The following is a 27,072-nucleotide window of genomic DNA, read 5'->3' as shown; positions in this document are numbered from 1 at the left end:
GGATACAGTCAGGGATACAGTCAGGGATACAGTCAGGGATACAGCCAGGGATACAGCCAGGGATACAGCCAGGGATACAGTCAGTCAGGGATACAGTCAGGGATACAGCCAGGGATACAGCCAGGGATACAGTCAGGGATACAGCCAGGGATACAGTCAGGGATACAGTCAGGGATACAGTCAGGGATACAGTCAGGGATACAGTCAGGGATACAGCCAGGGATACAGTCAGGGATACAGTCAGGGATACAGTCAAGGATACAGCCAGGGATACAGTCAGGGATACAGCCAGGAATACAGCCAGGAATACAGTCAGGGATACAGTCAGGGATACAGTCAGGGATACAGCCAGGGATACAGCCAGGGATACAGTCAGGGCCTTTAAACAACCAGCATCTATAAATCTCCAACATTCCTACTCACATAAAGAAACCTTGGTTCTGTGTGTATATGTCAGTGTGTGCATGCACATGCACATATAGAGGTCAGAGGCTTTAAGAATAATTTCTCAGGAGCCATTCACCTTATTATTATTTATTATTATTATTATTATTATTATTATTATTATTATTATTTTGCAGGGTCTCTCCTTGGGGTCTGAAGCCCATCTTTTTTCTTTCTTTCTTTCTTTTTTTTTTTTTTTAAAGATTTATTTATTTATTTTATATATATGAGTACACTGTAGCTGTACAGGTTATTGTGAGCCACTATGTGGTTTCTGGGAATTGTACTCAGGACCTCGGCTCGCTGCAGCCTGACTCACTCTGGCTCAAAGATTTATTTATTATTATATGTAAATACACTGTAGCTGTCTTCAGACACACCAGAAGAGGGCGTCAGATCTCATTACAGATGGTTGTGAGCCACCATGTGGTTGTTGGGATTTGAACTCAGGACCTTAGGAAAAGCAGTCAGTGCTCTTAACCACTGAGCCATCTCTCCAGCCCCTATCTTTTCTTATCTTATTATTGTAAGCTAGGTGGGCTGTCAGGAAGCCCCTAGGCATCTCTCCTGTCTGGGCTTCCCCAGTGCTGGGATTATGAGTGTGCATCTCTGTGTCTAGCTTTTATATGGGTGCTGGAGGTTGAGGCCTCATGCATGTGTGGCAAGTACTGACCAGCTGAGCTATGTCTCCACCCCCGAGTCTCTCATTTTCTGAGTGATCTTTTAGAGACTGGTGAAGGATGCTTGCTGATGTCTATGGTCCTCTCTATTGAATGTTGTCCTCAGGCTAGGCATTTATTTGAGCCATATAAGCAAGGCAGCTAGGATGTCCTGGTTCCATATTACTCCTCGGTGTGCTGTTTGAACAGAGCTGAGATCAAATCTGACCCCTCTGCTCCCCACCAAAGACTGAAGGTTGCCATCTGATTAGTCCTTCCTGGGCCTCTGTTCCTGCAGGAACAGGACCCTAGGACCATTTGCTTTACCTCCCTGGGTAGGTGGTGTCTTCCACGAGCAAGCTAGATAAGTGGGTTTCATGTTTTATGGAGGAGTAATGGAAGAAAGGCTGGGAATGCGCACTCTGGCATCAGCCTATGACTCCTGGCCTTGCCACTCACTGGCTGTGTGACCCAAGGACTGTCACTTGGCCCCTCTTGGTTTTCTATGCTATAAGAGTGGCATAATAACTAAGAGTTGTCATTAAGGGTTAATGAGAAGATGCTTCTAAAGGGCTGAACTCAATATGTCTTAGCTCTCTCTCTCTCTCTCTCTCTCTCTCTCTCTCTCTCCTCTTCCTCTTTCTGGGGCAGAGGTCAACCTGGGGATGTTTCTCATTGAGACAGGGGGTTCACTGATTTGTTATCTTGCTTTCTCTTTTAATTTCATTGCTTTTAAAAAGACAGTTTGTGGAGAGGAGGCTGGATACATGGCTTAGCAGTTAAGTGCATTTGTTGCTGTTGCAGAGGATCCTGGTTCAGTTCCCAGCACCCACACAATGGTTTGTAACATCTGTAATTTCAATTCCATGCCCTCTTTTGGACTCTACGGGCACTAGGCATGATCATGGTACACATACATACTTGCAGGCGAAACATTTATACACATAGAATAAAAATAAATTTTGCTGGGTGTGGTGGTGCACACCTTTAATCCCAGTACTCCCGAGGCAGAGGCAAGTGTATCTCTGTAGGTTTGAGATCAGACTGGTCTTCATAGGACCAGGACAGCCAAGGATATGTAGGGATCCTGTCTAAATAAACGAAAACCAAAACCAAAACCAAAACAAACCAACCAAAAAGATCCAAAACAAACCAAGCAAAAAGATCCAAACCAAACGAACCAAACAAACGAAAACAAGACAAAACAAAAAGCAAATAAACAAACAAAAAAAATCACTTAGACAGCCGGGCAGTGGTGGCGTGCGCCTTTAATCCCAGCACTTGGGAGGCAGAGGCAGGTGGATTTCTGAGTTCGAGGCCAGCCGCGTCTACAGGGTGAATTCCAGGACATCCAGGGCTATATAGAGAAACCCTGTCTCAAAAACCAAAACCAAACCAAACCAAACCAAAAAAAACCAAAACCAACCAAACAAAAACAAAAAAATCCAAAAAACCAAAAAAATCACTTAGACAATCAGTAAGTCTAGTAAATAAAAAATTTAAAAGATACCTTGGAAAGAACCTGTCTATAGGTCGGTGGGCTTTTGGTGCGTGTGTGTGTGTGTGTGTGTGTGTGTGTGTGTGTGTGCACGCGCGCGCGCGTGCGTGCATGTGTGCGCATGCGTGCGTGTACATGTATGAGTGTATGTCGACATTAGGTGTCTCTCTCAGTACTCTCCACTGTATTTTTTGAGACAAGGTCTCTTACTGAGCTTGGAGTCCTCAGATTTGGCTAGACTGACTGACTAGCAGGGAGCCTCTTTTCTCTATCCATTCCTGGGGTTACAGGCACATGCCACCAAGCTCAGCTTTTGATGTGGGTGCTAGGGATGAAACTTGGGTCTTCACATTTGCACGACAAGCACTTTCCTGACGGAGTCATCCCCTCGGTCTTTCTTAGGAACCATATAAAGGGTATCCTGCTAGAGGCATGCGCCAAGTTCTAGGGGAGAGACGCCTTTGCCCAGAAGATAGCATCGCAGTCAGCTGCAGAAGTATCGTCAGGGCTGTGATCCCCGGTGATGCCCTGTGAGGCCCTGTGATCCCCTGTGATCCTCCGTGATCCCCTGTGATGCTCAGCTCCCTGAGAAACTCCACATGCCTTGACCTTCCCAGGATCATCGAACTGCCTGTAGGGATACTGTGTAAACGGATGGATTGCCCTTTCTCTGCCCTGGCAGCCAGTGTGGAGAGGAGGCTGCCTGAGCCGGAGGTGCTAATCCCCTTGCTCTCCATACGCAGGCAACAGCTGCTTGCTGAGGGTGTTTAGCCCAGAGAAAATGGTGAGGCTCAGAGCCAAGAAGTCTAGGCTTCTAGCTCCCCAAGTTTGCTTGTGAGGGATGGGGAGGATTTGTGTCCACGAGGCTCTGGGCAAGCTGCCGGGAGAGCTGACTTGGGGTCACCATCACCCAGGTTATGTCTGTTCTCATTGGCTCTCCACTCACGGGCTTCCCCACTGCAGGATGTCAAGAAACTGCAGTCTAAATCAGTGATGCCCCAGCCTGGTCTGTTGTACATGATGACCTGTCAACCCTCCCCCCCAAATTCCTCCCCTCCCCCCCAAGTGCTCAAGATTTTACTGTCCGGAGGTAGTGGCGCACGCCTTTAATCCCAGCACTTGGGAGGCAGAGGCAGGCAGATTTCTGAGTTCGAGGACAGCCTGTTCTACAGAGTGAGTTCCAGGACAGCCAGGGCTACATACACAGAGAAACCCTGTCTCAAAAAAACAAAAGCAAAACAAAACAAAAAAACCCAAAAAACCAAAAGATTTTACAGGAAACCTACATGGATACCTGGATGGTTTTCATAAGTTTAGCTAACTTGTTACCAGCTGTCATACTGTGGGGGAGGACAGCCTGGGATGAGGACCTTATAGGGGGACCAGCTAGAAGTGACTCCTCTCAGATCACCCAGAGGGCTAAAGCAGTCATAGAATCTACATGCTGCTCTATAGGTGCATGATAGCGGCGAGCAGAGCCCTAAGCTTCCTCCATGGACTCCTTCAGTACAGGTGGCGTCTTTAAGGTACTCACTCTGAAGTGCTGGAGCCACTGTCTTGGAGAATCTGAAGTTGGAGTTGACTCGGGAGCACATGCCAGTTGTGTAGTAGGAACTTCCACATTCGTGCGACCAGAGAGGGCTACAGGCCTGTGAAACAGCATAGCACAGAGTCCAATCACAGGGCTTCAGACAGGGTGGAGCCTCACCCTCCAGGACCCAAGGCTGACTTCTTTATCTGAGTACTGGCATTTCCTGGTGTGTGAGATCAGAGTCTCACTGAATATTCTCTTGCTGCAGTGCCCTTGGCTTCAGGGATAATGGGGAACGGTGGAACCTGGATTCCTGTCCATTCCCCATCCTGTCATCTGGAGCCCACCCCATATACCAGGTGGGACCTGAGGAAGCCTTTGGTCTGCAGGAATGGACCTTCCAAGAGTCGCTAGGGTGGTTCTTGTCTGTAAAGGCCCTCATTGGGCAAATTTCCAGACTTTGGGGCCCAATGACACTCTGCTAGGAGAAGAAAAAAGAATGCTTCTGCTCCATGGAATTTGCTGCCAAAACCACTGCATCAGGCTTTTGGCTGAGAGCCAAAGAGGGGTTTCCCTGGGAGGCAGGGCCACTGAGAAGGGAGCCCAGCTCCCAAGCCACTCCCAGGTACAGGCACAAAAAGGCTCAACCCTTTTTGCCTTTCTGGACTATCCACTGAAACAACGGGCCCAGACAACAGGAAGACCCACACCCATCAGACCCTGTCCATGTTGGTCTGTAGGGATGGACCATGTGGAGGATGGAAGGGACAGTCATGTAGAGGATGCACAGAAGCATGTGTATGTGATGTGTGGCTAGACTCCACACAGTGTGCAGTGGGGCTGTGCAGGCAGCAAGACTGGGGACAGCAGTGGGGCTGTTGCTCTTACCAGGAAGCTGTTGTCTTTGGGGTTGGTGGCAAGGCTCAGGCCGAGGCGCATGTTGTCCTTCCTCTCAGACACATTGGACAGAGTGACCCTGCCTGGAACAGAGTCAAGATGCTCAGCCACAACTTCTGTGGTTTGTCCTCTGCCCAGAGCGTGCTGCAACGAGTCACTTGAGGTGAGCCCATACCCCCTCGCACGCCTGGAGGGCAGCACAGATCTTCCTTAGATGTGTCATGATACCTTCCTCACAGCTTTCTGGGAGACGAACACACGGTTCGAGTGACTGCACAAGGTCACACCACAAGCCCACAGCATAGCCTTCCCCTCCTCATCCAGAGCTCTGCCACGAGCTCTGCCTTCTCTAGCCAGCTGACTGCACCCTGGATATACCATGGAATCTTGGTGCAAGGACCCACCCAGGGTACCCACCTACCCCTCCCAGCAACACTTACCATCTGAGGTTCAACCCTCCAGCACCCCTTCTCTATCTTTTTTTTTTTTCCAGACAGGGTTTCTCTGTGTAGCCCTGGCTGTCCTGGAACTCACGCTGTAGACCAGGCTGGCTTTGAACTCAGAAATCCGCCTTTCTCTGCCTCCCAAGTGCTAGGATTAAAGACATGCGCCACCACTGCCTGACAAGGCCCCTTCTCTAAACACCTGCCCACCTGCCATGTGGTGAGGATCCCTCACAGGGAGCCACCCTCTGTAGCTGGTGTTCTCACAGCTGTGGTGGGGACAGGTGGTTCTGTAGCAGGTCAGAAACTGTGGGACAATGACATAGGTCATCTTTTCAGGACACTGAAGGGATGGAAAAGAGCTCGGACTCCTCAGAAGCAAAGTATGTGTTCATGCACATGTGCACAAGAATATGTGTGTATGTATGTGTACATGAGTGTATGTGTATATGTATGTGCATGTGTGTGTGTATATGTGCATGTGTACTTGTATATGTGTGTGTGTATATGTGTGCATGTATGTACATATATATGTGTGTAGGTGCGGGTGCACAAGTACTACTTAGGAGTGGAGAGGATAGAATGTGTCACTCCTAAGCTGCTGTAGGGAAGCCCGTGTCCCCTGCAGTGGGCTTTGGGATGCTACAACCCAAGAGAGTCTACATTGTACTGTGCTGGGTACTGCAGTTTCAAGAATGGCCTTGTTTTCAGAGGACTGGTCAGCAAGGCTGGGAGCAGGCCAGGACCAGAACACAGGTGACCATGACAACCATGCTGCAAGGACAGGCTGGAGTGAGGCTGGGGGCAGGGCAGCTGTTAGGTCCTTTCTTCTTTCCCGCTTCTCTCAGGTGCTGTGGTTTGCTGCTGTTTGTTTGTTTGTTGTTTTTTTGGATAGGGTCTCATGTTGCCCAGGTTGGCCTAGAAATCATTGTGTAGCCAAGGTTGGCTTTGTACTTCTGCTGCTCCTACCTCTAACTCACAAGAGCTAGGATTACACATGTATCCCTCAGTTCTTAGATGCCAGGCTTTTGCACCCTGGGCAAGCGTGGTGCAAATGGAGCCACATTCCCAGCCAGCCCTGTAAGATTGCAGATCAGATCTAGGATAGGTTTTAGGGGTCATCGAGTCAAAATCTGGGGCTCAGAGACAGAGAGAAGCTTCTCAAGGGCACACAGCTGCACAGCTGGAAGGGAGGCTCTGCACAGCTGGAAGAGAGGCTCTGCACAGCTGGAAGGGAGGCTCTCCTGGGTCTGTTTTGGTCGCCTGTGCCTAAGGGAGGGGCTGATGGGGGACTTAAGTCATCAGCCAGACTCCTTTGCTCTGTGTTCTCACTGAAGCTTAGGCCCCAGCAGTGCTGGGGTTCCTGGGAGCTTCTGGCATCATGTGACAGACATTGGTGACCCCGGGAATCCAACGTCTTTGAGATTTCTCTTGGACAACGGCCTTCCCCTCCTTCTGTTTATATCTAGAACTACGGCCATCCCCTGTTAAGGGTTGGCTGCCTTACTGAGTCCCTCCTCCTTGGATCCTCAGGTGAGTTTCCAGGGCAGGAGACCTCGCTGGAGGAGGAAAAAAAGGCCTGGGAAGGACAATCTTCCAGGAAAGGCCCGAGAATTATGGCTTTGTGGCCCATGTAGGATTTTTCTTCCTTTTGTGGGCAAAGACAAACCACAGACTCTCTGCCCTTTAGGAAAGATGGCAACAGTGAGTAGAAGGGAGCTGTGTGTGTGTGTGTGTGTGTGTGCGCGCGTGTGTGCATGTATGTGTGCGTGTGTGCGCGCGCATGTGTGTGTGTGTCCAGCATCTCCCTTGGTCTCTGCTCTAGCACAAGCTGGATAGTGCTTCCATGAGGAAAATAGGGAAAAGCCCTCATGTGGGCATGGCACTGCACAGCGCTTGCAGGGTGGGCATGCCGAGTGGCTTAAGATCCTAGCACACTGCTCACTAGCCGGGTGGTCCTGGGCATGTCCCCTTGCTTCCTTCTGCTGTCACTTCCTCATCTGTTGGATGGTCCAGTCTCACTCTTGTGTGGTGGGAACTGGATGGGCTGGGATGTCTAGAAGGGTGTGATCATGCCTAGCCCCGTGCGTGCTGCTGACCACACACAGGTCTGGCTGCTGTTGCTCCTGTTTCAAGGTCAGAAACAAGAACACACTTGTTCCAAGGAGACAGAAAAGCCCTGAGCACATGGGCAGTGGATGGGTTAGGAAGATATACAGTGTGGGGTACTGGAGGCCCAGTATTAAATTGGAGAAGCCACAAGCTGTGTGACTGAGAGAAAGATGCCTCATCTCCCAGACCTCTGGTTCTCTCCATCCCCCACCCACCCCGTTTCTGTCTCTGTCTCCCTCTTTCTTTATGTATGTGTGCATGTAGGTGTCAGAGGACAACCTTGGGTGTCTTCCCATTGCCTGTCTTTCTCTCAGTGGCCTGGACATTGTCATGTTCTGGGCTGGCTAGCCACTGAGCCCCAATGATAAGCCTATCTTGGCCTCCCAATCAGTGGAATTACAAATATGTACTCCCATGTCTGGATTTTTTTTTTTCAAATGTGGATGTTAGAGTTTGAACTTGGGTCCTTAAGCTTTCAAGGCAAGTACCAGCTTCCTTGCTTGTTGTGTGAGCATAGTGATGCATCTTGCTGGACAGCAGGGAACAGGCAGGTAATGTCTACTGCAAGTGTAGACCCTCATCAGAGTCTGCTCTCTATGTAACATGGGCTGAGATGAACCATGGGACTATGAACACGGGGGTGTGCCAGACCCTGCTCTGTACCTGAGTTAAGAAGAAGCCAGTGGCTGCTTACCCAGGTTGAGCTTGGTACAGTTGCCCTGGGTTACTGGACACTTGTATACATCTCCTGTCTTCTGATGGCCATTGGTTTCCAGTGGGGCACCCACAACCAACCTGGGAAGAGAAAGAAGAGGAGCCAAGTGGTTGGGGTGGCATTCCCATCCCTGGGAACTGGCCTCGTGGGAGTAGGGAAGGTGGAGAGGAGGACGGGAGGGGGTGGAGGACTCTCCTGCTGAGGGAAGCTGGGCTTTCAGGAGCACGTTGGGAGGGACTTTATGCCAGGCCTGTGTATATAGAGCTAAGACTTGCAGTATCACTGCCATGGGAGAAGTGGTGCATGGGAGAAGCGGAGGGAGGGATGGAGGTTGCAGGGCAGAGGAGCCACGGGAGCCTCATGGGCAAGTCCTTTGGCTTGCTCAGGGTAGATGAGGTGTCACCAAGTCTGCTTCAGGTGGACACAGCAGCCAGGGAAGGAGCCAGGGAATCTGCCTGCCTGTGCCTTTGTCTCGTGTTCTATGGAGGAAGGCCCTTTGCAAATGGAAGTAAAGCAAGGCTCTAGCCTGATCTAATCTGGAATGAGTCTGGTGGCCCTATGACCAGGGAAGGTGCTTTAAGAGGGAGGCACAGAGGAGAGATAGGAAGAGCAGAGGAGACTAGGCTGTCAAAGATGCCGTTGCCACAAGCTGAGGAACACCGGGTGCTCCTGGCGTCTAGAAGAATCAATAAAAATTCTGCCCTAGAGCAAGAAGGGAGGCAGACTGGAGGCTGCTTCAGTCTTGGCCTCTGTGTCTGTGGGAGACTGTTCTCGTCATTAAGCTACCTTGTTTATGAGTCCCTGTGGCCATCACTCCCTGCCCTCAGCTCCAACAAAGGAAGGACACACCTTGCTCACAAACACACATTCCCAGGGAAAAGAGCCACACACCGCGCAGAGAGAGAAAGCTTGTGCTCTTGGGGATACATGCATGCAAGCTGTTAAAACAGCACTCCCTGTGGCTGGTGAGTTCCACACTGACATGCCAACCCTGAGGGTCTCTAGATGTGCACCCCTGGCATTTATGCCTCATGCCAACCTCCAGGTGGCAGTATTATCCCAGGAGACCTGCAACCTGAGGCGAAGCCTAGATAGCCAACTGCTCACCTGTCAGTGTGTGGCATTCTGGTGCAACTGGAGCCCTCTGGGTCTTGGCACCTGTACCATTCTCTGCTCAAAGGTTTACAGCTAATAGTGAGCTAAGAATGGTGGCCTCTAAGCTGGGGAGATAGCTCAGTCAATAAAGTGCTTACTGTCCAAGCATGAGGACCTGGTTTGAGTCTCAGCACCTTTGTAAAAAAGTCAGAAATGGAAGTATATGCTTGCAATCCTAGCACTGAGGTGGTGGATGAGTGGATCTCCAGGGCTCAGTGGCCAGGCAGTCTAGCCTAGTGACAAGTTCCAAGCCAGTGAGAGGCTGCCTCCAAAACACAAGGTAGATGTTGCCTAGGAAGAGCACAAGGTGTGATCTCTGGCCTCTACACATGTGCACGAGTGCTCAAATATCCATACATAGGTGTGAACACAGACACACAGACATAGGCATGGACACAGACACACAAAGACGCAGAGACACACACACAGATGCACACACAGACATACACACACAGAGAGACACACACACAGACATACACACAGAGACATAAATGCAGACACACACACAGACATACACACAGAGACATAAGTACAGACACACACACAGACAGACACACAGACACACACAGACAGACAGGCACGCAGACAGACACACACACAGACACACAGACAGACATACACAGACACACAGACAGACACAGACACAGACACACAGACATACATACAGAGACATAAATGCAGACACACACACAGACATATACACAGAGACATAAGTGCAGACACACACACAGACAGACACACAGACACACACAGACAGACAGGCACGCAGACAGACACACACACAGACACACAGACAGACATACACAGACACACAGACAGACACAGACACAGACACAGACACACACAGACACACAGACACACAGACACACAGACACACACACACACACATACACACACACACACACACACCCCAGCCCTTCTTGGAGGCAGTGTGTTGTCATGGGATGGGTATCCTAGCTCACCACAGTGAAGCTGACAGACTCTGAGAGTTGTAGAATATACAGGAATTGGATAAAGGAGTCGGGGGCTCTCCTGACCCAGCTCTTACAGAGCTGCCCACCACGCTGCTTCTTCTCGGGACAGCAGCATCTCCTTGTGGCCGGGTGTTCCACCTCTGGGCTGTCAGGAAAAGTTGCCAGACTGAATTGGGGCTTGATGGAGCTTTGTTAGAAAGGAAATGTCTGTGAAATAAGAGTCGAGGTTTCTCCCCAGGGAGCCAGATAATGACAGCCTCTAAATATAGCCCCTTATTAGGTGTGCCTGTGTCTGACTGGCAGGGGTTAATTGGGCCTATAAAATCTGTTTGTCTAGACAACTTTTGGCTACTTAATTCTGGGACAGATTGGGTAAGCAATACTGCTCCATTCTTTCAGAGAGAGGGAGGAGGGAGGGCTTTTTAGATGGAATGTTGAAATTTCAAGGAGGACCCACCATAGCATGTTCCAGACTAGGGCCATTGCTGCTATCTCCTGCAATAGCCATGCCCATGTGTCTTCTAGAACTCACTCCCAGCATGCCCTGGGCGCTCCCCACTGCACCCCTCACTACTTCTTCTTCTTCTTCTTCTTCTTCTTCTTCTTCTTCTTCTTCTTCTTCTTCTTCTTCTTCTTCTTCTTCTTCTTCTTCTCCTCCTCCTCCTCCTCCTCCTCCTCCTCCTCCTCCTCCTCCTTCTTCTAAAGATTTATTTATTTTATTTGTATGAGTACACTGTAGCTGTACAGGTGGCCATGAGCCATCCTGTGGCTACTGGGAATTGAACTCAGGACGGCCCCTCTTGCTCTGGCCCGCTTGCTCCAGCCTCGTTCACTCTGGTGTAATATACTGTATCTGTCTTCAGATGCACCAGAAGAGGGTGTCAGATCTCATTACGGGTGGTTGTGAACCACCATGTGGTTGCTGGGATCCGAACTCAGGACATTTGGAAGAACAGTCAGTGCTCTTACCTGCTGAGCCATCTTGCCAGTCCCTGCACCTTTCACTTCTAAGTAGAACACTGAGGTCCAGGGCTACTTGGGGGGGGGGCGGTAGTAGAGGGAGAACTTAGTTGTGAATCCCAGGCCTTGCTGCATGATCTGGAGAAATGTAACCAACCAAACTTCAGTTTTCCTGGTTCCAAAACGATGCTAAGCACTGGCTCACTGGCAACCTCTTACCATCTCACCAATGCTAAGACACACTAAGACATAGAAGGGGGACTGTAAGCTATATATATAAAGACTGGTGGCCACTAGCAGCTAATCACGTGTCCTGGCAGTGGCGAAGATGGGGCAACATGACAGTAAATTCACTAAGTCCTCGTGGCCAAATCTGCAGCAAGACTGGGTTTGTCCTTCTCAAAGAACAAGAATGTCCCTATGTCCCATCTCCATTCTCCCAAGACCTCATTTCTTTGGGGATTCTGGGCACTTTCTGGGGATCAGGGCTTACTGTCCTCACGATACAGATGCAGAAATGAGAGGCTCTGAGAGGGAAGCTGACTGGGCACTCAGTTTGTGGCAATGTTGGGACTAGAGGGCTCATGGGACAGCTTCCTCTGTGCTGCTCCAAATGTCTTGCCAAAGAGGGAGCCTGGGCCACCTCCTCTCCCTTCGGAGTCTGGCCATGATGTGTGCCTGGCGGGCTTGAGGTTTGGAGGGAATGATTCAGGCTTGCTTTGAGGGGCTAACTGCTGAAGCTTGAGAAAAGGGCCACGTCATCGCCAAGAGCAGCCAAATTGCTCGTGGGGTCTGGCAGCCCCACCACCCACTGTGGCCTCAGCTTTATATGGCCATCTGCAACCTTGGAGCTCGAGGGGCTGTTTGTACTAGATACTCAATATCTTCTGGTATGGGCATCAGACAACATGGGAAACCAAAAGGTTGTGGCAAGCATGGGCCTTCCATGGCTGCGGGCTGTGCGTCACCAGCTGTGGGCTCCCAGCATTCTTCCTAGGGAGGTGATGGCGGGGTGCTTTGGCTGAAGGGGAGCTGGCAGGGGAGCATTGTAGCTGCAGGCCTTCCTCTGTGGCCACCCTATAAGGAGGGCTGTGCCAAGGGAGGACACTATGGAGAAGTCCACCTGTGGACAGTTTGGGCTCCCAGCAGGGCATAGGCTAGGGATGGTGTGTGTGTGTGTGTGTGTGTGTGTGTGTTTACATGCCGTGGTGCGTGTGTGGAAGTCAGAGGATAGCTTGCAGGAGTTTCCTTTTTGCCTTTTATCATGTAGGGCCCCAGGGGTCGACCTTAAGTGGTCAGGTTTTGTGGCAAGCACTCTTTCCTACTGAGCCATCTTGCCCTCTTCTGTTGTTCAGCTGAACTCCTGGAACTGTCCCCGCGCTGGTCTCAGGGGAACAGAAACTCTTTTGTTTTATGAATGTCCTCCTTACAACAGTTCCTTGAGAGGGAACCCCGAATTCCAGATGTTTCTGCGTACCTGGTAATGGATGTTGAGACTACAAACGATGGAAAAACTTCCCTGACAGCCTTGGAAGGGGCATTGAGAACCCAGAGCAAAGAAGGATTGCGTGCCAGGTAGGACAGGCAGAGATAAAGCTATGTTAGGGCCCAGTGTCCTGCCTCTGGGCTTCTACCTTCTGCGCCAAGTCGAGGAGGGTAGAAAGCTGGCAGCCAGGGCCATGTTCTAAATCCAGCCACATCTTTTATTGCCTGTGTCTGCCAAGGCAGGTGTGAGCAGCTCAGCTCCCACACAGATGCTGGAAGCCAGAGCGCATGAGCACCCATGGCTATTGGATGTCTAGGAAAGCAGAAGAGACATTCCGACAGAGGGGCCAGCCTCTGCCGTAGATCCCGAGTCTAGAGACTGGTAGGGATTGCTTAAGAAGGGCAAACTGTAGGCTCTGTTTCTTTCCTGGGCATTGGTAGTGACTCTCTGTAATGTTTCCCCTTTATATCCCAGCAACCTCAATAATCAGTGATGAGCCAGTCGATTATGAGCCATGTGTACAGATGGACGGACACATGGTCTTAGTTACAAAGTCAGTTTGTAAACGTTGAAAGCCTGTCTAGGGGCCGGTTCAAAGCCAGGACTCCAGGTTCAGTGCTCCCTCCCCACTACAAAGACTTTAGGAGCTCACAGTGTGGACTGGGCTGCCCTCTGTAAAGCCACGTGGACTCATTTCTCTAAGGTGACCTGTGTTCTCTCCTCTCCGCATCCACCCCTCCATCATTTGGTTCTTTCTCTATTGCCCCAGACCCCAAAACCACCCTTGGCCTTCTGTCCCCCATCTCTATCCTGCCTTCACTTTCTCTTCTGACATCAGATAGAGGCATGGTACGTGTGAGAGTTCACCAATCTAGAGGATGAAAGGGAGTTCTCTCTCTCTCTCTCTCTCTCTCTCTCTCTCTCTCTCTCTCTCTCTCTCTCTCCCTTTCATGGAAAATGTAATCTCCTCCAGCCAGTGTGAGCCTAGTGGCTAATGTGTTCAAGATGGGGTTGGGGGAATTGCTGAGCACAGCAGACAGAGAGCCTGAGGCATGGGGGCTCAGGGCTTCAGGGCTTCAGGGCTGTGTGTGTGTGTGTGTGTGTGTGTGTGTGTGTGTTCAGGGAGAGCCTACCCTGAGCTGTCAGAACTGGGGAGAGCATCAGGGGTTTGTGCCCACCTTGGCCCAGACACCTGGCAAGCCTGACCTCCTAGCACATGGTAAAATGAAGGAGGCCACTCTTTGCCAACACTTCTCTTACTCCCCCCGACTCCATAAAACTCTCCTGAGAGATCAGAATCCTCTGTGTGGGTCTTACGCAAATACATTCCCTCTAAGGATTAATTTTATGTGTCAGTGTGACTGGCACAGGTAGCTCAGATATCTGGTCAAATACTATCCAGGTATTCCGGTGAGGGTGTTCTGTACCTGATAAGTGATGAAATCAGTCAACTGAGCGGGGCAGACTCTCCTCTAGGACGTGGGTGGACTTTGTTTAATCTGGCGATGGCCTGATCGTCATGAAGATTGGCCCCAACTGACAGAATCTTCCTGCTAGACTGCCTTGGAACTTGGGCACCAGATTCTCTTGTCCTCAGATGTGAGCAGAAATATCAGCTTTCTTTGGCTCTCACATTTGCCAGCCTCTAGATTGGAATCCTGCCATCTGCTCTGCTGGTCTCTAGTTTGCCCATTCTCCCCTCAGCTCTTAGAAATGGCTAGCCCCCATGACCACTCAACCCAATACCTATCCCACCCCCTCAGAAGATGGCTCAGTGGGTAAGGGTGCCTACGTCCAAGCTTGACGGTCTTAGTTCAATTCCGGGACCCACCATGCTGAAAGGAGACAACCCATTCTGGCAGGTTGCCTTCTGACCGCCTCCCCTCCCCCCACATACACACTAAATAAAGTTGTAATAGGAATAGCAGAGTGTCTAGGATGTTCTGAGGACTTTGCAAACCTCGTTTCCTGTGACTAGCAGTTCTTGCCCTCAGTCTCTGGCAGCACTGACTAGCCTCCCATTGACGCACCAATCACAGGCACCTTGAAGAGGCCTCTGGTTTGAAAGAAGGGATGTGCCAGCCAGCAGGCAGTGACCTCTCAGTAGTGATTGACAAACTGGGCCCCAGTCCCACAGCAGGATGAGTCTCCTCAGGGGACCTGTAGGTATGAGGTGTCTTGGGTCCAAGCCCAGACAATCATAGAGTGAGGTACTGGAGATGGGGCCCAGTCCCTGTTTACCAAACTTTCTGGGGATGTTGATATGACCTTGAGTCTGAGGATTGTGGGATTCTTACATGCTATAGCAGAGTCTATGGCTTCCGTGGGTGCTAAGGTCTGAGTCACTGCTCCCCTTCATCCTCTGCCTTGGCCTCTGAGGCTCACTAATGCAGCATAGTTGCTGGCCTCCTCCCCTCTTGCTCATCATTTAGGGTCTTCAAGGTCGTCTTCTTTGCCACCTGTCTCAACCTGCCTCTACCATCTCCTCCTCCTCCTCCTCTTCTTCTTCTTCCTCCTCCTCCTCCTCCTCCTCTTCCTCCTCCTTCTCTTTGCTCTTTGTACTAACTAGCACTCATCTTTCTTTTTGGAAGTGAATCATTCTATAGATCAGGCTGACCTAGAACTCACAATCTTCCAGTCTTAGCTTGAATCACAGGTATGTACTGTATTCTTTATATGTTTCTTCTGCCATCTCTATCACCTCATAGATGACGCCCTTAACTGTCCAACAGCCCTTTGCAACAGACAGTTTGCAAGTGGAGGCCAGAGATGATCTGTGGGAGTCAGGTCCCTCCCCTACCATGTGGGTGCCAGGGATGGGACTCAGGCTGTAAGGCATGGGGCTACTGAGTCACCTCAATCCTGCACCACACACTCTCCTTTAGCTCGCTGAAACAAGCACTTACTTATTTTTTAAAGTATGATTTAATTCTGTTTACATTACAAAGGGAGTCCAAGTTTATTGAGCAGAGTTCATACCTCAGATTTGGGGCGTGGGGGTGGGGTGGAGTAAGACTAGAAAGACCCTGGCTTCCTTTTGAATGGAGACTTTCTAGAAGGGCTGCACCTGTAAAGACTGTCCAGGCAGAAGCGAAGAGGATGGGGAAACTGGAGTCATTTCACATATGTGGATGCTTTACATATGGACACATTAGTGATACCCTTGGATACCCAATGATACCTTGGACCCTGAATCTGGGCCTCACTGCAGCCCTTCTTGGGCATGTTCTTTCCTGTGGAGTGAGTGAGGAGTCCTAGGATGAACGAAACAGGACCTAGAGAGTCCGAGTCTTCTGGTAATAGTCTCTGACAGCCTGAGGCTCCTCTCTCTCTCTCTCTCTCTCTCTCTCTCTCTCTCTCTCTCTCTCTCTCTCCTACTCTGTGTGGGTATGTGCACACAAGTGTATTTGTGTGTGTGTGTGTGTGTGTGGTATGTGTGCTCCTGTGTGCACAGAAGCCAGAGGTCAACTTCCAGTTGCCACCCACTCTGTTTTCCGAGGCAGGGACTCTCTCTGGGACCTGGGACTTGCCAGTTAGGCTAGGCTGGCTAGCCAGGGAACTCCTGGCATCCATCTGTCTCTGCCTCCCCAAGCGCCGAAATTGCAAACATGCTTCACAGTGTCCCAGATCTAAGGGCCAAACACAGGTCTGCATGCCTGCATGGCAAGCACTTTATTAACCAATCTTTCTCCTTCTCCCCCAGCCCCTCCCCAAATCTTTCAGATGAAGTACCACATCACTGAAGTTGGTAGCTAAGCAGTTTGCCACAGTGTGGATAGAGGGTGAGTGTTGCCCGTGGAGGCACATTAGCAGTGGAGAGGGTGGGTGTGTGGGGAGAAACAGTGTTGGCTGAGGCCAAACTCCTTGTTAGTGGCCTCTCAGCCTTCCTAGGCGCATCTGGTATGGATGAAGAATATGGTCCAGCCTAGTTCTTCATGGTGGTAAAACACTGTTACATTTTCATACTGGTAGTCCAATATTGCACAAGCCACTATCGATATTAATTAACGCAGGCGCTTTGAAGCCCCAGTGGAATGGGTAGACAAGATACCAGATGTGATGTCACTCTGAGGGCTGGCTATGGAGGTGGCCTTTTGCATCTCCGTGTCTGGTCTTAACCTGTATCTTCCCTTCCGTTGACCTCACAGGTCTGGGTCCCTGCCTGTGACTTTACCACTGTGTCCACTTAGAACAGAAGAGGGAACCAGGAAGGGAGGAACACGGCTGGAAGGGAGGCTCTCAACCCAGCTGAAGAGAAATGAGAGCCAGGGCTGCTGGCTGCCTGCTCCCTGCCACAGCAGAAGGGTGTCAGCCCTCTAGCATCTCTCTGTCTCTCACACCCATGCAGGGCACGCGCCCATCGCTCAGCATGTTACACTCTGCTCTGCTTGTGCGGTCCCCCATCCCAAGCCCTCTGACTCTCTGCATTCCAGCACTCCCAATGCCTCTTCCTCAAGAAGCCCTCTATAATCTCTGGACCAGAAGTCATCTTAATTCCCATGATGTTTTGTTCTTGCCTCCAGTGTCTCCCTTTTTCTCTTATAGATAACTGGCTTCCAGAGTTGGTCAAGGTCCTTTGAGCAGTGCAAGCTTGGCAACTACTGAGTAAGTGGGTGGACAGATGGAGGAGGCACTCACTCTGCCATGCTATGTGGACAGATGGAGGAGGCACTCACTCTGCCATGCCAAGCTGAATCCTCTTTGCTTCCTGGGATAAAGCTTCCTGGTGAGCTTGGCTGAGCTCTCTAGGTCTGAGCTGTGCACACAAACTCCTGCTTCCAGCATTCTCTGTGTGCCTCAGGTCCTGCTCTCCCCGGCGGAAAGGCTGAGAGCCACATGTAAAAACTTTTCCTTCTCTTTCCAGAAGGCGTGATAAGCCCTGCCTTATTTGTCCAAGCCACACTTGGAGAATTTCTTTTTCTTTCCATTTTGTAACACATCTTTTCCTTTGAAATGAAACCTAAGCAGTGAAGGCCGCTTAGACAGATGTTTCTCAGTGGGACGTGAGGCTCATCTGACTGGCTCCCCAGCCTGTTTGTCAGGAAGGGCCTCTGAAGTTCTTGCAGCCCTCTGTGCATGTGCTCAATGTTAAGTGGGGTCCACAGTGCACCCATTTCAGAGTGTCCCTGACCAGGGGGATGGCCAGACAAGGAAGGAAGCAAGCACAAAAATGTCAGGATCCCCCTCCCCCCCAACCACTCAGCTGGCAGAGCTTGCTGAGGCATCATGGGACACTGACTGTCCCTGGTGGGTCCAGCTGTCTCTCCTCCACTCACAGATCTGGGAAAGGGCAAAGAGCTTGGATGCTGAAGGACAGACACTCATTGTTCCTGGGCCCAGTGGAGGGCTTATGGTTAATGCTGCTCTATTCCACTGAGCTAAACAACCTGGGTTGAATTACCTTCCCTATGCTGGCCTCCACACCTCATGGGTAAATGAAGGACTTGAATGGGTTTGGTCTGAGCAGTAGCCATTGAGTAGGTTCTGTGTGAAGGGTGTTGTGGGCTTGAATGGAGAGGAGTTGGCGATCCTGCTGTGACAGGACCTAGACAGGTGCATAGAGGCACAGCTCTTGTTTGGCCATTTGAGAATCCATCCCTGAATAGTAGCCCCTGGCAGAGGCTTGCATCATAAATAGTGTCACTTGGGAATGCAGGACCCATGGGGAGAATGGTGTGACTCCTATGCCACGGTGCAAGTGCCTGTCTATGCATCTTCTAACGTATGCCTTCTGCTGAAGGCTGTGCTGGGGTGAACCAGAGAGACAGTTATCTCTGTCTTCCTTAAAGCTGAGACAGTCATACCAACCCTTCCTGACCCTTCTCACCCTACCTCACAGACAGTCCCATCCATCCCTTATCCCACCACAAAGTCCAGGGAACTCTAGCTAAAGCACTTCTACATATCCAGTCATGCCCATCGATCTCGCAGAAACAACACGGTCATCCACAAAGTTTGCTTTCGACAACAGCATAACCAAATTACAACAAAACAAACCTCCAGGTGTTTTAACTAACTAGTGATTCTGTATTGGGTCTCACTCAGAGGCATGCTCTGCTCACTGGCAGGTGCCACGTTGCCTCTGGGTGGGGCTGTCCCTACCTGCTTTCAGAGGGATGTGTCGCTACCATCAGTCATGTACTTGGATTTAGGCATTAAATGTACCTACCAGGGTTAGCTCGGTCTCTGACACCACGGTCCTCTCACTAAAGAGGGCATTGATGGCCTTAGAAAGGGGCCCCTAGACTCATCTTGGGATGGTTTAAAGTGGAACTCTCAGGCATACCTCTCCACGCCAGCAAGTCTGCCCTGGTAACTGACTGAGACACCCAAGTGTGTTGGTTTGCTTCAGTAGGTGATCCTGTTGTTCAGGGATCTGAGAGCCCTTGGTCTGGATTAACTGATCCTTGCCGGGTTTGGAAATGGTGACACCTGGGTGTAAAGGCAGGAATCCTTAGCACGGTGGGGGTGGGGCGCCCAGTGGTGGATCACTTGTGTAGCATAAGCAAGTCCCAGGATTCATTTCCTGCACTGTCCCTATCTCCCAACGAACAAAAACCAGGGCATATGTTCATCTGCTTTCACCTAAGTGCAGCATGCCAATTGATTGGGCCACTGGAGCTCCCACCTACCCATTCTCAAATCCCTCCATAGGAAGAGGCCATAGAAAGTGGTCTACAAATAGATTCTTTGTGGGAGTTAATTTTCTAGTAGGGGTTATACTAAAAGGCTTCCCCTGAGGTTCCCTTAGGACTCATGAAGTCCCATGGCATTTCTTTCTTCTCTCTCTGTTTCTCTCTCTCTCCTTCCTTCCTTCCTTCCTTTTTTCCTTCCTTCCTTCCTTTCTTTCTTTCTTTCTTTCTTTCTTTCTTTCTTTCTTTCTTTCTTTCTTTCTTGGGCTGAGTTTCATGTAGTCCAGGCTGACCTTCAATTTTAATCCTCCTGTCTCAACCTCCAAGTGTTGGAATCATAGGCATGTACTACCACTCCCAATATTTATGGCTCCAGGGATAAAATTCAGGGCAAGTACTCTACTTCCTGGGCTTCATCCCTAGTTCACAATGACCCCACAGAAGACAGACAAACAGATAGATAGATATACAGAGAGAGAGAGAGAGAGAGAAAGAGAGAGAGAGAGAGAGAGACAGAGAGACAGAGAGACAGAGAGACAGAGAGACAGAGAGAGGAGATCCTATTTTGAAGTTTCAGAAACTACTAGAGATGCTAAGTTAGCTGGAAGCTGGTGAAGACTCAACATGCCTGGACCCTCCTTGAGAAGCAGAGGGGGTGGGTGCAGGACGGCTGTCAGTTCAGTGTAGTGTCATAGCAAGGGGCTCTGGCTATGAAGCATCCTTCAAAGTGCTTTCTGCCTAGTTCAAAGCTCAGGTCTCTTCATTTTCTCCCTCCAGATTGTGATGAATGACTATTCTTTTAAAAATTACTTACTCTCTCTGTAAGAGTGTTCTGCTTGTATGTGTGTCTTACCACTTGAGTGATTTCTGTCCATGGAGGCCAGAAAAGGGTGTTGGAACCCCTGGAACTGGACTTATAGATGGTTGTGAGCTGCCATGCGGGTGCTGGAAAACAAACCTAGTCTTCTGCAAGAACAAGTGCTCTTAACCACCTAGCCAGTTCTCCAGCCTTGCAAGTGGCCATTCTTATAGAATAGATCTTAGTTTGAGGACCCTGAAAGAAAGAAAAAGCTAGACCCTCACTTGGGTCTTTACTGGTGAGAAAAGTCTATTGTTACATATTTGAAAATGCCCCCATCTTGTATTTCTTCTTCTTTTCTTTCTTTCTTTCTTTCTTTCTTTCTTTCTTTTTTTTTTTTTTGTTTTTTGTTTTTTGAGACAGGGTTTCTCTATGTAGTCCTGGCTGTCTTGGAACTCATTCTGTAGACCAGGCTGGCCTCAAACTCAGAAATCTGCCTGCCTCTGCCTCCCGAGTGCTGGGATTAGAGGTGTGCGCCACCACTGCCCGCCATCTTGTATTTCAGTGTTGTGAGCTCTGCAGTTGGGAAGGGGCAGAGGACAGGGAAGAGAGGAGCCGCAGCCACAGGCTGTGCTGTCTGCTGTGGGCCAGGCCTCTGCTCTCCCCTTACCCACCCTTGCCTTCACTGTGGCTGATCCTTCCCTACTTGGCAGGGAAAGGGGATCTTAGTGTGTCCCACACAGGGACCATGGTTCCAGAACCCCATCTAAGGTGTCTAGCTTTGTGCTTCCCTGAGATTTGGTATGGATCTCACTCAGGCTTTTAGAGCCCTCTTCTTCCTTCTCCCTCCTCTGTGAGCCTGAGTCTCACACTGAAGCTGCAAAGCCCGGCATGAGGTAGGCCCTACCCTTGGGGCTCACACTCACTCTTCTCTCCTTCTTTCCATCCACCTTGTTTGCCATTTCCCTTTTTCCATTTCTCCTAATTGGTTTTTCTTACAATGCTCTTTCCAGGTGGCTCTGTGCTACTGGATCTGACTGATTCATGGCAGCGGAACGGGAGGGAGACATTCCAGTGGTTAGGGAAAGACTTAAGAACTTAAGAGAAGACCACAGCCAGCTCCATTCAGAAACAAATATGGCGCCACTGACCATATGTGGAAGGAGGCGTGAAGAGGGGCTAAAAGCCCTAACATCTTGGTTGTGTTGCAGTCAGGAGCAGTTAAAAGGAAGCATTCTCTCTAAGCCTGGGAAGAAACCCTGGTTAGGTTAATGGGGGCTGACCATAGCTAAGATTAGTGAGAAAGGCATTTATGCCACGTTAGGGTGGTATAATTGTATACAATCTTTGAAAATGTGGCTGCTTTCAGATTGTCAATAAAAGGTTAGTTTTTGTTTGTTTTATTTTGTTTCTTTCTTGTGGTGCAGCCTGCTGATGGGAAGCTCACACTGCTGGTCAGGCACACCTATGGCAAGCCCACAGAATCATGAGGGGGCCAACCTGCGCCCTCTAGTGCCAGTTAGGATAGATGCAGTTAAGATTGCAAGGGGCCATGAAACTGACAGTGAGGTCTGGTGTGGAGGCACACACCTTTAATCCTGGCACTTGGGAGGCAGAGTGAGGTGGATCTCTATGAGTTCCAGGCCAGCCAGGACTACATAGTGAGGCCATATCTCAAAAACAACCCTCCTCAAACCGACTATAGTTGTTCCTTAGTGTTCGTGGGAAATTGGCTCCAGGACTCCATGAACACTAAAATCTGCAGCTGCTCAAATTCTTACATAAAATGGCTCAAGACAGGGCCCAATGAGATGGCTCAGTGGTAAGAACGCTGCAGAAGCACTGGGACCTGAATAAAAAGCTGGGCGTGGCCATGTGTCCCTGAAACCCCAGGGCTGTGCAGGATGGGAGCGGATGCAGGAGAGTTGCAGGAGCTTGCTGGCTGTTAGCCTAGCTCCAGATTCAATGAGAAGTCCTGTCTTGACAGAATAAGGTAGAGAGTGAGAGAACAGGAACCTGGCATACTCTGTTTCTGGCAGTGCATGCACAGGGGCATGCACACCCATAATATGTGTACATACAACACACACACACACACACACACACACACACACTGCCTCAGCATTTGCATAGGACCTACACACATCACCTGATATACTTTTAAGCCACCTCTAGGTTATGCTTAACTTCTAATTCAAATCAAATAGCTATTTAAATGGCTACTGTAATGTATGATTTAGAGAATAATGATAAGAAAACAACCTGGATATGCTTAGTATGAATACTCTATAATTTATTGGATTTGCGGATCCAGGACTCACAGACATAGAGGACCGAGTGTACCAACCTTGAAATCTTAGAAATCTGCTTCGAAGGCGAGGTGGGTATCAGTCTGAGCTCATTTGCTCCCTCATGTGAGACACTCCCATGCCCTGTCTTGCATTGGGCCTAGGAAGGATGTTTGGGAGTCACAGAATAGATGGTGTTGGCTTTGGAGAAGAGCGTAGGGTCGGGAGGAGGCTGCCGGCCACTGTGCAGGGGTGAGGAGAGGGGGTAGAGGCTAGGACCAGGCAGGCCAAGAAGATGCTGAGCTGGCAGTTCTCCCTGGCTTCCCTGAACTGGCCAGAGCCAGTTTATTTTCTTTCTTGGGGGTTAGTAACCAGGAGGCTGCCTTTCACTGTTTCCACTCCCAAGACTGTGTGTCTTCTTACCCCATAAAGCATACTCTTGGGCCCCCTGCCTCTTGGAGCTCAGCACTAAGACTACTCTCTGTCTGTAAGATGCCCTCGGCTCCAGCTCTGCGGTTGACTCTATGTGAGGAACTACCTGGGCCATCACCCATACACCCTTCAAGTCCTGGCACTTGCCTGTATTGATTTAGGATTAAAAACATAAATAAATAAAAGGACAGCCAGAGAAAGAAACAGCTCGGGGGCTTGAGAGAGCCTTGAGAGCTGTTACCTGGCTGTGCTTCACATCTGCACACCACCCCTGAGTTTGCACTGGGTTCCGGGGCTGGCAGCCCCTGTCCCACCTTCCTGTGGCTCCTCTCAAGGCTGCTGTCTGCCATTTGGGGGGCATAAGGTGCTCCCAGCCCTATCAATGAGGACAACTGCCTGGCTTTCTACTCCCCTCTCTGAGCCTCCCACAATCTCCTCTCGTCTTGCTTGCCCGCCTGCCTGCCTGCTGTGCCAGGGCCTGCCTGGTGGCTTGGCCTGGGGCCTAAGCCAGCATATTCCTAAATATGGTTTCCCCCCTTCTCTCTGCCCCTTACGCAGTGGATGTCATCCTACCCACCCGCTTCGCCTCTACCGTGATTTATCCTCTAACCAGAATGAGTCAGGTTGTGGATTTTTGATTTGTTCCAAGGGAAAATAGCGGAGGGCATTTCTGCACTGTGGGGTTGGTAGCCTGCACTGGGGGCCTGAGCTGGGAACAAAGAAGTGTATCGCTCAGTGAGATTTCCACAGCATGAAGGTCAAGCCTGCTCCAGGCCCGTCACTGAGGAAGGGGACCAGACTGAAGATCTGTCATCTTGCCCAATCAGCCATTCGAGCACCCTTTCCTTGAAGCTTCTGTGGCTCCCCTCAGGGAAGGAACAGTGAAGGAGACAAAACCTCTCAGTTATTGCTCTGCAGTAGACATTTTACATCCTCATCCCTCCTTCACAAGGATGCTCTCGGATTTGCATCCCTGGGCCCTCTTGTTAGATGAAGAGACTGGTAGAGAAAACAGCTGTGACCCGTTCAAGCCTCATGCCTGGAAAGTGCTGAGATGGGGGAGGGACAGCATATGGCCCGAGCTGTCCTTGAATTTGTTAAGTAGGCAAGAATAACATTTTGATCCTCCTGTCTTCAGTTCCTAAGTGCAGGGATTACAGGAGTGAGCCATCATGCCAAGGTTATACAGGTCGAGGAATTGAACCCAGGGCCTTGTGCATGGTAGGCAAACAATTCATCGACTGAGCTAGCATCCCCACCCCAGTGGTGTGACTCTGAAGACTAGACTTTGCTCAGAGGGAGGGAGGCATCCTCAGTTGTCCACCCTCAGTGAGCCTCTGGGAATACATGTGGAGAATTCTAGGGCAATTCAAGCTTATGAGTAAGGAGGTGTGGAAAGCCCCAGGAAAGAACCCGTGCCTTGTTCTGGATGGGTACCAACTAGGGCATCCCATGCTCTGGGACCCTGTGCTCAGGTGAACTGTCTCTTTAGCATCTCTCACCTAACTGCTCATTAATCAGGTGGAGCTGTCACTGGAGGGAGATGCTGTCCTGAGCTGACAGCTGGACATGAGTTTTAGCCCTGGCTCTCCCATTGGCTTATCATGGGACTTGGTTTAATACTGTTCTACCTCTGAGCCTTGGCTTCCTCATCTTTTTTTTTATTAGATACTTTCTTTATTTGCATGTCATATGATTTCTCCTTTCCCAGTTTCCCCTCAAAACAAAATAAAACAAAACAAAAGAACAACAACAACAAAAAAACCAGACCAACCCCCCCCCCCAAAACAAGAACAAACCCCTGTTGCCTCCCCCCTCCCCCTGCTTGCCACCCCACCCTCTCACACTTATTGGCACTGGCATTCCCCTACACTGGGGCACAGAACCTTCACAGGGCCAAGGGCCTCTCCTCCCATTGATGCTCGACTTTTCAATCCTCTACTATACACATGCTGCCAGAACAATCAGTCCCACCAATCAGTCCTTGGTTGGTGACTGAGTTCCTGGGAGCTCTGAGGGTACTAGTTAGTCCCTCAACAGAGGAATGGATACAGAAATTGTGGTAGAAATCCATCTACACAATGGAGTACTCCTCAGCTATTAAAAACAATGAATTTATGAAATTCTTAGGGAAATGGATGGATCTGGAGAATATCATCCTGAGTGAGGTAACCCAATCACAAAAGAACACACATGATATGCACTCTCTGATAAGTGGTAATTAGCCCAGAAGTCCAGAATACAGGAAGAACAACCTACAAACCACAAGAAACTCAAGAAGAAGAAAGACCAAAATGTGGATATTTCATTCCTTCTTAAAAGAGGGAACAAAATACCCACAGAAGGAGTTGCAGAGACTAACTATGGAGCAGAGACTGAAGGAAGGACAAGCCAGCCTGATATAGCTGTCTCCTGAGAGGCTCTGACAGTACCTGACTAATACAGATGTAGAGGCTCACAGCCATCCATTGAACTGAGTACAGGGTCCCCAATGAATGAGTTAGAGAAAGGACCAAAGGAGCGGAAGGGTTTGCAGCCCCTTAGGACGAACAACAATATGGCTTCCTCATCTTTGCGGTAAGGAGGATGGGAGGACCTTTCAGACCAACTTCTACGTAAGGTGGAACCAACACAGGGCACACAACCCTGAAGACTTACACATGGTTTTGTGTGATCCATCTGGGCCTCCTGGGGGATCCTCCCACCCTTGGACCAGCCCTAACTCACCTCTGCCTCTGAGAACTGTGCTCCATGGAAGACTGCTTTCAGGATGAGGAGCTGTCTGCTCTGCCTGGCATATCTACAGCATAAGACACCATGCCTGATAGGACTCTGGGGAGAGATTAGGGTGTGCTCTACTCTCTTTTCCTTTAAAAAAAATTTTTTTTTTACCATGATAAAAATACTCTAACCAAAAGCAAAGCGTTTATTTGTCTTATAACGTTCAGGTCACGATGTTTCATTGAGAGAAGTTAGTGCAGAATCAAAGCAGGTGCTTGAAGCACTGCATGGACAAATGCCTCTCACGGGTTCATTCTCTGCCTTGCTCAGTTTGTTTTTTATACAGCCCAGGATCACATGCCCAGGGATGGCATGGCTCACAGTGGTCAGAGCCCCCCAGAATCAATTAGCCACAAAGACAAAGCCCTGCTGGCATACCCACAGGCAAATCTTCCCAGGTGACCCTAGGCTGTATCAAGTTTGTTTAGATTTATTTATTATTTTGGTTTATGTATATGTGCATGCGAGGCTGCTTGAGTTTGCACACACCACATACATGCAAGTTCCACTGGAGGTAGGAGGGTGTAATTGGGGTTACAGTTGGTTGTGAACTGCCTGATATGGGTGCTGGGTACCTGGGTTCTCTGCAAGAGCAGGGAGCACTCTTAACCAGAGTCATCTCTTCAGCCCTGGTGGTACCCCCACTGATAATAAAAACTAAGCAGAAGATGTTAGGGATCTGCCCGTGTATTCCAGCCCTTGTTGTCTCGGGACCCCCATGTGATGACACGCTTCTGGTGAAGTCACCTTCACCAGAAGCACCTTCACCACGAGCACGGTGGCCAGATCTGCACCACACCATGGCGAATATTTGCTTCCTAACTCTGCAGGGTTTGTTTGGGTCGCACCTCCCCCGCCCCACCCCTTGGGCCGTCTGACCCTATGCCCACCAGCAACCACAGTCATGCCCCAGTTGTTCTCCTTAGAGAGAAGCTTCTACCCTCCATGGCAGCCTGAGCTTAGGAACCAACCCAAGGCAACTCCTACAGAGACTGCACCTCACCGGTTTTCCTCCCGATCTGGTCTCCACCCATTCACTTCCTGCTGTCCTCTCTCCTGCCCAGGATCTTCCTTCCGTCAATCTTTAGCACTCCGGTATGCGCATGCACACAAGCACGTGGTCCCTTTCCTCCTTTGCACCAGAGCTCTTGTTCACCCAGAGAATGTTCCAGGCTCTGGGATACTCAGCTTTGGCACCTTTCTTCCCTGTCCTTAAGGTACAAGTTGAGTTGTTGAGATATTGATGGCTTCCTAGGAAAGCGGGGG

General features: G+C 50.0%; 1 protein-coding gene across 2 annotated transcripts in view; it reads right to left on the bottom strand.

Annotated features, from left to right (window-relative positions):
* The window catches only part of Itga11 (integrin subunit alpha 11), a 116,294-nt gene that overhangs the window by 56,009 nt on the left and 33,213 nt on the right, over positions 1-27,072 (bottom strand). For both annotated transcript variants that reach the window (XM_031344657.1, XM_031344655.1), the window contains exons 3-5: positions 8,279-8,379; positions 5,021-5,112; positions 4,136-4,250 (exon numbers count right to left, since the gene is read on the bottom strand). In XM_031344657.1, coding sequence (XP_031200517.1) covers positions 4,136-4,250; positions 5,021-5,112; positions 8,279-8,379 — 308 coding nt within the window. The remainder of the gene's footprint in view (positions 1-4,135; positions 4,251-5,020; positions 5,113-8,278; positions 8,380-27,072) is intronic.

This window comes from Mastomys coucha, unplaced genomic scaffold (assembly GCF_008632895.1).
Source record: "Mastomys coucha isolate ucsf_1 unplaced genomic scaffold, UCSF_Mcou_1 pScaffold23, whole genome shotgun sequence".
Lineage (NCBI taxonomy): Eukaryota > Metazoa > Chordata > Mammalia > Rodentia > Muridae > Mastomys > Mastomys coucha.
Note: the sequence above shows the minus strand (reverse complement) of the source record. Positions and strands in the feature narration are given on the sequence as shown.